Source organism: Gobius niger, assembly GCF_951799975.1.
Source record: "Gobius niger genome assembly, chromosome: 1".
NCBI lineage: Eukaryota > Metazoa > Chordata > Actinopteri > Gobiiformes > Gobiidae > Gobius > Gobius niger.
The window spans coordinates 56,035,342-56,050,285 of record NC_136852.1 but is presented as its reverse complement, the minus strand read 5'-3'; the positions used below and the strand labels follow the sequence as shown (position 1 = coordinate 56,050,285).

The 14,944-nt window shown below is 39.6% G+C and overlaps 1 protein-coding gene across 1 annotated transcript; it reads right to left on the bottom strand.

The window, feature by feature from the left end:
* Window positions 1-6,036: 6,036 nt before the first annotated feature.
* Window positions 6,037-9,190, bottom strand: stc1 (stanniocalcin 1). The gene is made up of 4 exons (XM_079566496.1): window positions 8,904-9,190; window positions 7,744-7,886; window positions 7,448-7,659; window positions 6,037-6,456 (listed from the first exon to the last, which is right to left on the bottom strand). Exons 1-4 carry the CDS (start codon window positions 9,082-9,084, stop codon window positions 6,159-6,161), a joined length of 834 nt encoding a protein of 277 aa, XP_079422622.1. The 5' UTR covers window positions 9,085-9,190; the 3' UTR covers window positions 6,037-6,158.
* Between the last annotated feature and the right edge of the window lie 5,754 nt (window positions 9,191-14,944).

Below are 14,944 nucleotides of genomic sequence, written 5' to 3'. Positions count from 1 at the left end.
TTTTATTTAAGTAATAAAAGGCAATCGCTGAAACAATGTGTCTGCAGTTGGGGAAGTACATTTATTTATTGTTTTAATCGCCATATTTCTTTGCCTTAATACAGGGGTCCCCAACTGGTGGACCTGGGTCCAGATCCGGACCTCCAGAGGCTTTAGTCCGGACCCCAAAGCTAAGGCTGAATTAAAAATGATGACACAATTTGAATAACATAGAAATGAAATGGGAAAACGATTGAGTCATTGATCAGCTATGTAATTACGGATATCTAAATGTATATGCTCATGTTTTAAAATTTTTAAGAGCAATGACTGTATTATGTCTGGACCCCTGTTGAAAGTTACAAAAGAAAAGTTTGCTGATTTAGTTGAGGGCCACTGTCTTAATAGATACGTTAAAGACAAGCAAAGAATTATCTCACAAAACAATTAGATTTCAGAAGTTCTCCCTGGGGGTCACTGTCGTTTGTTTGTTTCATATTTGGAATAATTTCAGAGAAATTGTTTGTTGTGAAGTTTATAACATAGACACCTTCAGTCCTGCCCCCATGTTTATTGAAAACAGGTAAGCTGGAACTAGTGAAAATGATTCACAGTTCAGTGCACGCTTGTTTTTACTGAGCCACCACTAGATGTCTCTGCGTCACTATGGGAAAGCATGAGGCATAATTTGGATTTTCTCCCCAATGAAAACAAATGTAATTTTCTACTTCTAAAAACAATCTTATTTCTAATGAATTATGTTGTGATATTTTTGAGTGATTTACAATTGTGTTCCAACTTTATTTTTTCCATGTTGCAGACTGTTATTATTGTTCAAGTCAAACATTAATTATAGTCACAGAATTTAACATTTGTACATTTTGATTCTTGCTTCTGAAAACACTCCAAACATGTATGGATTGACAATAATGGTTCGGTGATGTGATAAACTCACTATGTGGTAGTGGCTTATGTAAGTTGTCTGGTCAAAGTTTACTCATGCCTTATGTTGCTGGACAGAGCCTATGTGCTTCCAACTATGACTCTTAAGCAGGGTATTCAATGAATTATAGTGGCGAGTACAATGGCTGTACAGGACAGACACACTCAGCAATGTTTAGTGACAGATTTTTAGTATCTTATAGTAAACACAGTGATAATCTTTTAAATAATATAATGCATGTTGAAAATCAGCATTCACATAAGACCAGAAAATGGCGTGTATCATCTCTTACACTGCCTCTGTGCCACTTTGTTCAGCAAAAATGTGATCTAATTTTGTTGAGCCGTCCTTGGGTATTTCCCCACAGAAATGAGAGGATAGTGATTGCTGGTAGGATTGGAGTGGATCTAATCTCTCACTGTGCCTCATACTCCATTTCACTGCACATCTAATTTGTCACACTGCTGATGAATATGCCACAAGTTTGATGGGGAGGAGGACGACGTAATGAATGTAAGACTCAGTTGGAGAGACTATAGCTGCACCATACTAACCACAATGCATTGTGCATTTGTCCCACTGAATCGCTGATGCTATGCATGCACTTTGTATGCAATGTTCTTGCAGAATAACGCTGTTATAGACAAGATGTTGCTCCTGCTATTTCCAGAATGATATATTGAGATGTTGTTTAAGCATATTAACAATATTGTGTTCTGTGGTTTTTGCCTGGGGCTGATTTGTAAATTGTACATGATGACTGGCGACAATGAATTAACACAAGCAGATGGTATGAATTACATCTGCATAATGGTTTTCTAATTTGATAATTTTTTCATCATTGCTGTGTGCCTCTCATTGTCAGGGTTGCCATACTCTCGGCAGCAGTCCAACAGTGTGAATAGGCAGGGTCAAAAATCTGCTTCTATGTTTCCTGGCAACAAGATGTTTCTGTGTGTCAAAGGCAGTGAATTGCTTTGAAAAGTTGCCCAGTGCATTGCTAGCACACATGCAAGGGGGGCTGTGAAGACAGAGAAGACGTAGGAAGCTAAGTGACCATTTGGTAACAATACAGGCCTGACTATATCTGTACTGATGACTGGATGTCTCTTTATAGAGGACAGAAGCTGCTGCATCACCTATCCTCAATAATCACAGTCTGTGTGATGCGGAAAATGAAAAAGCCCTTCAGGACTGGTCTCTAAATAGGCATGAAATTATATCTCCTTCTGACTGAGATTAGTGTCTATTGAGCCACTGCGCTCGGACTCCTTTTTCCGCAGGCTCTCCCAGCACACAGGCACTTTGCAGTTTCAGCTGCTTCATGCTCAAGTTTAGCACAAAGTTCATTTTCATCTGAAGGTGCTGTTCCTTTTCCCCCTTCTCTTAAGGTCCTGCAGGATTCTTGTCAATCACCTCACACTAAGGCTGTGGAGGCACTGTGACAGCGTGTGGAAGAGTGTGCCCCTTTCCCACACCATTAGAGAATATGACAAGTGGCTACCCATGTGTAAAGCAGGTAGACAACTATAACAAAGTACAAATGGTTTTCACGATGGTACAGTAATTGTTATTCTAACTCTTCCAGATTATAGCAGATTGTGGCTATTTTTTCTTATGTTGGCCAACTTCCCACAGAAAGTCGCTTGTCACGTTGTGTGTAGGAGGTTGCATATAGATACGTTTTGCTTCTTGATGAAAATCTGTCCATTTGCTCAAATTTGACGCCAATACAAAGCATTGTGACACTTTGTGGAGCACACGTTTCTGTCATGTATACCCAAATGTACATCCTATGCCTACAAAATACTTTGCCCAGAGACCACTACGAGTAGTAGCTCTCTATCCCTTCCCAAGTAGCTCCCCAAGGGTTTTCGACATTTAGCTAAATAAAGTTTTTAAAGGAAAACCAAATATTGTCCTGGCCATTAACTATCCAGGGTGTACTCTGCCCATTGTTATTCAAGCATCCTCGAAACATAAGTAGCTTTTTGCCATTATTGTTAGTACAAGTAGTTCCTGGGGGCGAATAATTGCAATTGAAATTGTTAGCCTAATAATTGTACTTGCACAAAATAAACTGGTAAGAGAAACGTGAACATGTTCAGATAAATATTTTATTTCAGTTCAGCAAAAGACACATGACTGATGTGTTTTTCAGTACAGAGAAAACCCTAACATATACACAGTATGGGTATATGTCTATGGGCATATATTAAAGTGCAAGTGATTCACAAGGGTCAATCATGCGTTATACATAGCATCTGTATCAGGAACATCTGTGATCTCCTGAAAAAGCTCCATAATAAAATAACTGTCACTAATAATATATAGATTTTCATATATTTATATGAATACAAAATAAACTTTACCAGTCACTGAAGCTTTGATTTAGTTTAAGCAAAACAACATTGTACTATTTCAAGTCTTGAGAGGAGAGAGTACCATAAGTGCCAGAAGTGTGTAGGTCAGTCTTCAATCTCTTTTCACCATCGTCACCAAGGGGGAAAATTAACAATCCAGTACCACAGATCTAAAACAGTAAATCAGCTCTTATTCCAGTTTCTGTTTTTGCCTAATTTCCTTCATGGTTAGTACACCTGGGCATGCTTTTATCATATACAGACAATCATATACAAATACATTCTCTGAGATTCCCTTACATTTGACTTAGCAGAGAAACAGTCAGTTTGCCCTAGCCAAAACATTTGACACAAGGAATGTTTATAGAAAATAAAAAGTCATGAGTAGACAGCAAAAGCATGGTGTGGATTGGTTTCTGAGTTTACTGTATGTGGCCACAGCAGAGCGACATCCATGCATCATTCGGAAGTAACATGTTAGCAGCAGCTAATGGGCTTTGGAGTTTCCCATGGAAAAACCAGATAGAGACATGTATCAGCCATGGCCCTTAAATGTTCAAAACATACCAACAGATTTCAGTTCACTGCCAAAATAAAACAGGTTTTCATTGCACATGTGCTCAGTGAATCAATGCCCTTTATAGTGGTTAAGAAGCAAAGTGCATATGTAACAAAAATAAGCTAAGTACACAACAGTGTCTGGAGCGCATTTCTTCAACCCCCCATAGTTTTCTCTCTTCACACACAAATTATGACTTTGCTACGAAGAAAAGGAGCAAGAAATGAAAATCTTTCTGGGCATTATGGACTCACAGCATCAGCTGGCAATGAGCAAATGAATGTTTTGTCTCTGTGACACTGATCCTTGCATGTGAGATTATTGCATAGTTTGGAATTCTTAACATAGCTATTGTGAAAGAAACAGTCGTTTCCTGGCCAGAACATGGTAGTAAGTTTTCTTACTTTTCCAAAAAGGATGGTTTCAGGCCCCTTTTCATTGCTAAAAAAGTATTTATTTGATTAGACTGAAGTGAATCAAAGAAGTCAGTGTAGCCGTCTTTGAGCAGCAGCCGCACATCATATCAAAGGAGAATTAACCCCAACTGATCAGCACATCTGTATAAAACAAGCACCAGCATCCAATCACTTAACTGTTTCCTGCTTATTGTCTCAAATGCTCATTTTAAATCTACTGAAACATATGGATTTGTTTTTTATTTGGTCACAATTAATCCAGAGAGATTTGAATCCTCATGGGAGAAATTAACTACTGAGTTTAATTAGTAATTCAGGACAGGAGTACACCAACACTTCAAAAGCTTTAGAACACAACATTTTTTCCAATTTTCTTGAAAATTATAGGGTTACCAGCCTCATTGAGCACAGCCACTGCATGTCTTCAGTTGTTATATCAGCCACAAGTGATCAGTCAAAAGTTCAGCATACACATATTTTCAAGAAAGTAGCTGGGGTGTTCTGAAACTTTTGCCCTGTAGTCTACCTCCTAACTCTTTACAAAATCTGTTGCTGGTGCTTGTTTTGTCTGGGCGTTTACAGCTGTGGTGGGCAGACACAGTCCTATCTGCTGCAGTCCTGTTGCTTTTTGATAAGTGTAAGAATCTTTATAAATACGTAGTTATGGTCCCATATGAAAATCACTGAATTGAATGACCATCTGTGTTCCCCTATGTCCAGCACAGAGTCATGACATGGGTCCCATTCAGTCTCGAGAGAGTCAGCTCTTATTTTTGGCATCTGTAAACCAAATTACGTAATCTACTACAATGTATAACACAATCAACACAAACATTAAATAATATAGTAGGAAAATAAATATAATCCTAACAAGGCTTTTAAAATAGTCATTCGTCATCTTGATGTGTGTATGTGCTTCACCACAGAGAGTGATGGTCAACAGTCGCAGAAAATGGCTGCTATTCTCACGGGTGAACATGCTTACAACCTACCACACATACACAGCTACTAAAAACATATAGATTTAAGACAACTAACATACACCCCAAGAGCTCAACAGTCTTAGGCGTTACAAGAGCCTGGATAACAATACGCAAACTTGACTTTTTCTGATGCATAGATTTGGCCACGCCGCAGTCAATCGGTGTGTGCCGTTTTTGATGCATGTAATGCATGGCCATGGGCATGGCTACTTCTAGCATCAGAATAAATAAACAGTTGTAAGTGCTATAGCTATAGACTATTTTGGTATTATATAAATAGCTTTCAGGGCAGTTTGAAGTTTTTGGTCAGTTAAAGAAGCCCCTAAAAGGTTACCATCTATCTTACACACCTCACTCTTTTATAGGGCTACCAATGGCTGTCTTGGGTTATCTCATTTACAGTACATTTAGATGTATTTTTAGTTTGCATCAAAATGACATGAAACGTATTTCCACGTGCTCACAATTTGACAGGATAGCCTATATCACAGAAATATAAGATTAGTTATACACTAAATGTGTTTTTTTTTTTCATTCAATAAATGAATAATAAAAACTTCTAAATGTGTTTCATGGACAAAAGTCCAAATCATAGTGTACGTGTCTTTTGACACATGAAATTATGAAATTATTTGGCTGTCAATGAAAATAGATTTTAGCACAACTTCAACACCCAAATGACATGTTCAATACGAAGTAGGGTGGATATAAATTATGTATTTGAAACTTACTTCATGGACACGTTTTAAATTTACTAAGTGGCGGGAATAACCTTTGAATTCTGATTTCTTTATGGGCATTACCTAGTGGTGCATATTCAAGAAACTTCCAGACAAGCAGAGGATGGGTTTGGCACCTCCTGGAAAGAGGAGCTTATGTTGATGGTTGCTGAGAAGGGAGTTACTCTGAGTGGAGTTAGGGGTCTCCGGCAGACCGTTTTTTGCCAAAATGAGTGGCAGAGTCTCTGCTCCGCAGATTAGGTTGGATCTTGTACATATGGGGACCCATGGCCCAACGCCAACTCCCACGGCCTTCCACTCCAGTGGGGATGGCGGCAGCTGCGGCCACAGCAGTGGACGGGCAGGGCTTGCTCTGCAACAGCTGAATAAGCATGCTCATCTCTGGGCCCAGACGCGCCACCATGCTTGTCCTGACGCGCTCCACTGTGTCCTCATCACAGTCCATCAGGCTCTGGAGAAGCTTACCATAAAATCTGAAACACAACACAGGGGGTCAAGTCCAAGTCCACAAAATCACCACATTGAGGAGAAACCTTCACTTTTATGTAGTCTTTCCATGGGTTCGTCATTGTGCTCCCTCAAACTTTTTTGTCTTGTGTACCCATAGAGTCAGAGTACTCTTTAATTCGAAGGTGCAGCCAGCTATTTAGAAAACGATCAATTAAACTGGTATTCAATTGTGTATTCATAATTCAAGTCTTTGACTGCAAAACATTGTTAAAATAACCTTTCTTTTAAAATAATATTGAAATACTATTCCGTTTCACATTCTTTTTAGGTCTGAAATTATTTGTCGAGAAACACTGTGATGGATTACTGTGGGCATTTGAAAAGCTTGTCCATATAAAACTTAGCCGTTTTTATTGTGAACCAACTGCCTCAAGACGACTGCACAATGTTGTCTTGAGGCGACAAATGAAAACCCATAATTTTAGTCAAAGAAAAATACTCAAACATAATTTTTACTCCATGAAATATGTTTCTTCCAATATTTATGCACATAACGTATTTGACTGCTCATGTGAAACAGTCTAATTCAGAAGATCATTTGGCAGAGTTAAGTCCAAGGTGACTTTGGTCCCCAAAAGGCTGACCCCACCCCCCAAACCAAAAGTCAAAGCCACACCCACCCAAGATAATTTTAATGTCCTGTTTTACTTTGAAAAATGTAAAGGGGCCTAAAGAATGGTTTGTTACCTGAGGGCAATGCAATAGAGGGTTTAAAAGTATAGTCATCTGCTCTTTTGTGCCATGTACATTAGTGCAGCTACTACTTGTTGAGATTTGAGGACATTTGCTACAATGAATCTGTTGTTGTTTTTTGCTAAGATTACAAATAAACAGTAGTATTTGTATCGGGTATTCTTTAACCCTGCATTTTACAATGGCCCAAACATGTTGAGCAGCAATTAACATTCCTGTAGTAGTGGTTTTCACCCTGCTTTTGAAAGCCCTGCCACCTACCTATTAGGAAAGTGACTTGGCGGCTGTGCCACTTCACCAATAGCATCAGGGTTGGAGCGAGCCACAGTGCAGATGTCCAGCTTGCTGTAGCACTCCTCCTGGACCTCCAAGATCATTCTTTGGAAAGTAGAGCAGCGGCGAATGGAAGGGAATGCCTTCGAGGTGATGCCATTGGCAATGCACTTAAGGCTCTCTTTCACAAATGCCTTTCCCTGGGAGACAATGGCAATGCTTTACATGATTTGCAGTCAAAAAACGGATTTATTAAGCTAAAAAATTATGTTATGTGAGCATACCTGAGTATCAAATTTAGCAGCACTGTACAAGAAAGACTTGCAGATGTCATGCATGCCATCTGTGTCACATGTGGAGTTCTCCAGGCAGGCAAAGGCGCCACAGCCAACCTGTAGGGCACTGTTAAGACAGCGCGCCACATCTGCTGTGGGCATAGAGCAAACCATCAGCACGAACCAACACTGAAATCATTGCATGCTCACAATGCACTGCACCACAGGCTTCCAAATCCCAATGTACACAAAGACAAAGACATTCTTCTCCTTTGGCAGTGGCCTATATTTTGCTGAATAATCAGCACCAGAAATGCCAGAGTTGTATGTTTGCACAACTGGGCACAATGTGACACAATGACACACAGAGCAACCTTTCATTGCCAACTTCTGCAGAATATTGTAAACACACACTGTTAAGACACATTACATACTGTTTAAATTATATAATATATCTAGAAAGAAAATCATTCAGCACAGAGCTCTAGCACTGTTAGACACAAAGACACAAAGTACTTTGTAACACCAAGTGGTAACGTATGTGTCTAATTTACAGGTATCACCCAGTAATCTAGTACAAAGAAACAACGCTACAGTCTGCTGGTATTGTGAATGTGAAGGGGGACTCTTGAGTCTCTCTGCCTTTAGGGCATGCAGGAACATTCTTTTATTAAAAAAATAAATAAGTGAGCTTCAAATCTTATGATGATTAAGCACTTCCTGCAGTGCCCAGAGAGCATCTATCAATCGCTGCCTCCAAGCATGCACATACACTCAGTTGAGTATGCAATACTTTTGCCATACAATGTAATACATGTTTGCGAGTTCCAGCAAATTATTTGGCAAAGAAAAATACACAATGCAAACTTATTTTAGGAAGAAAAATAAACTAAAGCTTGGTTGCAGAGAAAACCACCCGGCTATCTAAAATGTGCAGCGCAGACCCAATTCCTGAGCCGAACAGTGTGCACCTTTAGGTGTCATCTGTTGCCGGCAGGACGCCGGCAAAAGCGCAGCGTCTCTTCCGCAGCTATTCCTGTTCAACAATGTGCACATGTACCTAAAAAGACGACGAAGACCTAATATGTGTCAACATTTTTCTATGGTGTATACAGAAAAGCTAACCATTCACTCTTTGACATTTACCGATTTTAAGCAGTGGTACTTACAAGGGCTGTTAGCAGAAAAGCGGCTTCTCCTGGGAGAATAGGACTCGTTCTGGTCCAGTTCATAGGCAGATGCAATCAGCACCATCAGGAGAAGAAGTCCGGCTCTCAAAGACATCGTCTTCTTGACACAGATGACAGAAGTAAACGCGAAGACGTGCATCTGGTCTTGTGCGTAACTCATTAAGAGCACCGCTCCAAAGAGCTTGTTGAGAGCTGGAACAGGGTTACTTTCTGAAGGCAAGGACCCCTGAACACTGTGCTCACTGTCCCTTGACTTGCATGACAGATAGCGATGTTAAGTCTGCCCGGGTTTATATGGGAGCGTTGCACGTTACGAGTTCTGCCCTTGGACCAATCACAAAGCTGCATTTTGGACCGTGTTCCTTGTGTTTGCGCACTAATTGATAAAACCTTAACAGCGCTCAAATGTCACTGGCTGTCCTAAACAACTGTCAAATATAACTGTTTAACAAAGTTTTTTTCATCAAAACTATTTACTTTGGGAATTTCTTATGTAAAAACAAATCACTAAAATCTTACCTGACCTACCACAAATGCAGTCTTTTAATGTATAATTCTGTAGGCTATAGCCATGGCATAAGCTTAATGTAAAATCCTTAATGTCTTAAATAGTAAAGGCAAGAAACAAATGAAAACAGATCAAACTCCCAATATTTCAAAAAGCTAGCTGCCTATAACTGTATATTGTACTATCTTTGGCTAGTCTTTGGCAGTGCTGGTGTGAAGGACTCAGTTTTTCCTGAGAGCTGTCAGAAGCTGGGCATGGTGTCATGCTGGCACCTTATCTCTCAGTGAGAGATCCAAATGTGGGTCGAAGCCAGCTGCACCATGAGCCAGAGTAATGAAAAGATAATATGAATCTAATGAATGAGTCTTTTTATGCCCTGCTACCATCACTGGAGATCACCACCTGCTCTGAGGGAAACTAGACATGATCATGATTAAACTGGCCTTTTGTAAAGTAACAAACACTAGTACTGTTGTAACCAGGCATTACACTTTCGGGTTATGCACTGCTTAAACTTGCAGTCACACTCTAGTAAATAAATACATTTATAATAAAGAAATAATATCATCAAGTTTCACAATTATTTAATTTACTTTCTAGTTTTCACAATATAGTGAGAAACACTTTTTGAGTGTCATTTTTCCCCAACAAACTGCCTAACTGTATTTGTTTTGCTTCAGAGGCTCGATGCAAAGAAGAGTAAACTTGTCTAAAAGAGTTTATTCATGAGTCTCGTCCTTGTTAGCACATCACAGCGCTCTTCCCTTTTTGGAGTGAAGCCATACCACAAACACATTTGAGAAGACCAGTTGTGTGTCCTTTTGGGGGAAGGATAATGTATTCCTTTGTCAGGTAGAAGAAGGTAGTTCTCTGTGTTTTTAGAGCTATAACAAACAATACTGGCAAGCCTGAAATAGAGGCCAGAGTTCATTGAGAGGACAAACCTGCATTTATTTTCATATTTGGATGAACTGATTTCTGAAAAAGGGGACACAATGCATTCACGCCGAACTCTCTTTGTGATAATGAACTTGTAATAACTTTATTGTTTGTCCAAAACAATGGTTGATGCAAGAGGTCACTGTGAGACCTTTGGCTTTATCATTTTTACTTGATTCAGCAGTCTGATTTTCTATATTTGTCCACTAGGGGGAGTCTTTTAAACATAATGTGGTAACATAAACCATTATGTTACTGTTGCACCATACATGAATAGCATATTTAAACTTGCTGTGTTTTGTTGTTGTGTGTTGTAGTTTGTATGCTGAGTTGGGAGAGTGTAGAGATAGATGCATCACTTAGAGCTGACAGGTCGGGGTGGTTTGATTTGCGATTGTAATGAAATGGAAGTCAGTTTGTGAACAGATGAGAATGTCATCATTATGATTCTCTTGAACTCTGAGGCAAAAGGGTTTAACCATATTACATAATTAAAGGCATTTTTTTTATTATCAAGAAACATGTCTGTCACATGATATTTCATCCATAAAGAAAAAGCCTTCTAAGATACACTGGTGTCTCCATATTCCACTGTGCTATCTGAATGGATGTTTTCGCTCAGACAGATGGCCGCTCTTGAACATAACACCAAAACTCGAGGGAAATCCATTGCTGAATGTGTATCCAATATGAGCTACACAACAGGCTATACATCTGGAGCCGGAATGAAAACAGCTCTGCAACACCACGACCTAAACATTACAGCCACACTGAGGACGCACCTGTTTTTACACTCTCCAACCTGTTCTGTGCACATAAGGCAGACAGCAGCTTATTTAGCACTTAGACACAAAACTGTGGACAGATAAATAATATATAATCTGTTACACTGTAGAGTAATTATATGTTTCGGACAGAGGAGCTGAGCTGTGCAGCCGCATTTACCTGGAAATACCTTTGTGTATCTGGTCTGTATCAGTCTGGTTGTTTTTAAATAACTTTTAATTGTCACAAACATAATCGAATAATGCACATTGTTGCATTATAATGCTAGACTTCTGTATTTCATGAGGGAATTCACCACATTCCCGTTACTGTATGTAATGGTTTTGTCAGTGCACAGTACTTTAGTAAGGATCATTTAGATTACTTGTGTCATAACAAGACTTGAACGTCTCTCAACAGCCTCTCAGGAACAGAGGCTTTCATTGCATACAGAATCTCCAGGATGAGTGTTGTTTCTTCCCATTAGCTGTCTGACAAATTAACAAAAGGGCCACCAATTGTAACACTATCTGAGGCACTTTGCAACTTGATTCCAAATAGTTTGTCTGTATATAAGAGGAGCTGGTCAAATTGATAGGAACTTATTTGTGCCTTTTACTTCTAATCAGACTTTAGTAGGCTGCAGCCATGTCAGCATACATAAGCATGTATGCAGCAGTACAAGAGGTATTCTGTGATACTACATGGCTATGCTGTTCTACAGGACTAATAGGCAAGGCAAGTTTATTTGCAGAGCACAATTCATTCACAAAGCAATTCAAAGTACTTCACGGTTGCATGAAATTAGAATGAAAGCAGATAAAATCAATAAAACATCGACATAAAAATTAATTCATTACAGTAGAAGGCTAAATTCATATAAAATACTTGTCAAATACACAGGTAAAAAGAACTGTTTTCAACCTGGATTTTAACATTGTCAGAGTTTAGACCTGTCTCACATCCTCATGAAGACTGTTACAGATTTTAGCTGCATGGAACTGAAACGCAGCCTCACCATGTTTAGTCCTGACTCTGAGAACCACCAGGAGACCCTCTCCCTGATGTTCTCAGGACTTGAGATGGTTCATGCAGCTTAAACATGTCAGAGATGTACTTTGGTGCTAGACTTGTACACAAGCAGAGCTGTTTTAAATTCTATTCTCTGAGTGACAGGAAGCTAGTGCAGAGACCAGAGCACTGGACTAATATGGTCGTATTTCTTGGTTCTTGTCAGGACTCGAGCTGCAGCGTTCTGGATGTACTGCAGCTGTATTACAATGAACAGGCTGTTACAGTAGTCTAACCTATAGTCTAATGCATGGATAAGTCTGGTTTTGACATTATTTTTTGACGTTATTCCTCTGATTTTAGCAATGTTTTTTTTTTCAGATGGTAAAAAGCTGCTGATGTTATTGCTTTGATGTGGCTGTTTAAGTTCAGGTCTGAGTCCATGATTACTTCTAGATTTCTAACCTGATTTTTGTTTTGTTTTAGAGAGAGAGATTCAAGGTGACTGATAACACTTTGTCTTTGTGTCTCGGGGCCAAAAGCAATTATCTCAGTTTTGTCTGGGTTTAGTTGGAGATAGTTGTTTTGCATCCACAAACCGATCTGTTGGATGCAGTGACAGAGTCTATCTACAGGCCCATGTTCACCTGTTGTCAGTAACACGTAGATCTGAGTGTCATCTGCATAGACACATTATTGCTGTTTATCAGCTGACCCGATGGAAGCATGAACAAGTTGAATAGGAGGGGTCCCAAGATTGACCCCTGGGGGACTCCGCTGGTCATTTTGTCTGACACTCAGTTGCCAAGTTTAGAGCAGTACCAGAGATTTCCACCCAGTTTTCCAACCCGTGAAGTAAGATCCACGGTGTCAAATGCCTGCACTAATTAACAAAAAAAAAAAGGTTTTCAACAAAAACACAGTCACAAAACATGCAACAGAACTGAAATAAATGACAGCAAGCAATATCAAACATGCAAATAAAGAACTAAAGATAAATAAAAATAAATGATAGTGGCCATATGCCCACATCTTCACTCTCCAAGGACGGTCTCTCGCTCATCCCTCCAAGCTAAGTCCTTGAGCTTGAGGGTTCTGAGCAGTATATGAGCAGTATCTTTTTTGTTCCTATGACTGCATTTTTCTGGACTGAGATTCCTGATGTATTTACTGGGATCTGCTGTAGCCACTCCCCCAGTTTGGGGGTCACTGTCCCGAGTGCTCCAATGACCTAGCCAATTTGGCACCCCAGGCAAAATTGAACTTTGGCCACCTGGGTCGCCTATGCCCAGGGCTGGCCCTGACCATGGCCACCACTGATGCCTTCAACAGCTCTTCTCTGTGCCCCTAGTTTTTATTTTTAATGTTAATCACGCGGTATTGTACCACCACAATATCCGGTTGGTTCGCCATTACCATTCTGTCCGTCTGTATTTGGAAGTCCCACAGGACCTTTGCTCTGTCATTCTCTACCATCTTTGGAGAAATATTATCTTGGTGACTTGCTCTCCAGGGTTAACTCCCCTTGAGGCTCATAGTAATACAAGTGTCTTCAAAGTGTTTGCTCATGTGCAAAAAAAAAAAAAAAAGTGGATCATCAGTAGAGTAATTTGAGCACTTATTTTAAAGCAGCATTCTCTCATGTACATATCAGATGTGGGTCTTTAAAACTGTAATACTGGCTAGTCCAAAAGGTAAAACACATATATTTTCAGCTTGCACTTAAATAACATCTGTCTTGATAAATGACACCCTAAGTTGCTCAGTGCCATTTTTGTTTGACAAAAGTAGCTCACAGGGTATAAAAAAATTGGTGATCCCAGATCTACAGTGTAGCCCTCACTTCATTGTGCAGCCAGTGGCATTTAATCCAAAGAAAATACAGCCCCTTTTTCAATTTGCATGCTAATACTGTTTCTGATTTAATCTCATGAGACCTTGTAAAATGGCTCCCCATCAAGCATGTCACCAACGCTCACGTCTAAAGGCGAATTAACACAGCAGCACATCTCATCGCTGCTTTCAATGAAATGTGTTGCTCATTAGGCTGCATTTCAGAGTAATCCATGTCATCATTAGGCCTCTCGCTTGTGTACAGTGCAAGTAAATCATGTATTTAGTTGTGCTTATATGACATAAATATCATGAGCTACTGTACTATACTCTCTCAAATAGCTGCTTTTCTAAAATATTAGCCAACATTCTTTGAACAACAAACTAACCAGACAACTGCTCTTAATCATAGAAAAAAGTAAAAGGATTTGTAGTTTAAAAAAAAAAGAAAAAAAAAGAAGCAATGTATCTTTGATAAAATGCAGCTTGGCCGGGCATCTTCAGTGAGTGAATGCAGATGGGCGAGATGCCCAGCAGTGGAAAATGGGGAGTTAACTAACTTAATGAAACCACGATGGCACTGGGAAAAGGCAGCGTGAGCCACAGTGAGTTAGAATGGGCCTGGAGCGTGGAAGATGCGCTGTGCATGCTGGGGGCTGGAGTCCGATCTGAATCTGCACAGGGCTGTGGCTGAGCCTGCCAGAGGACTCCACACAGTGTTGGACATTACTCTGTCACTGGATGGGACAGAATATAAAAGACACAGAATACTATATAGACACTCAGAAAAGCTATAGTTTTGAGATTTATGTTATTGTGGTGTTGGGAAGCAGCTGTGCAGTCATGCAGGCTTCCCTCTGTGAAAAGATTGTATTATTTGTTAATTCATTCTAAAGTTGAATTCAGTCCAATAAAAATGATATATTTCACATCTGATTGTGAACCATTTAATGAGATTACATTT

Excerpts from the sequence above, each read along its gene's own strand:
- stc1 (XM_079566496.1), bottom strand. The coding sequence starts at position 9,084 with ATGAGTTACGCACAAGACCAGATGCACGTCTTCGCGTTTACTTCTGTC. Across the intron at positions 7,887-8,903 it reads CTTTTCTGCTAACAGCCCTT|CAGATGTGGCGCGCTGTCTT; the intron begins GTAAGTACCACT and ends CTATGCCCACAG. Across the intron at positions 7,660-7,743 it reads CTGCTAAATTTGATACTCAG|GGAAAGGCATTTGTGAAAGA; the intron begins GTATGCTCACAT and ends ATTGTCTCCCAG.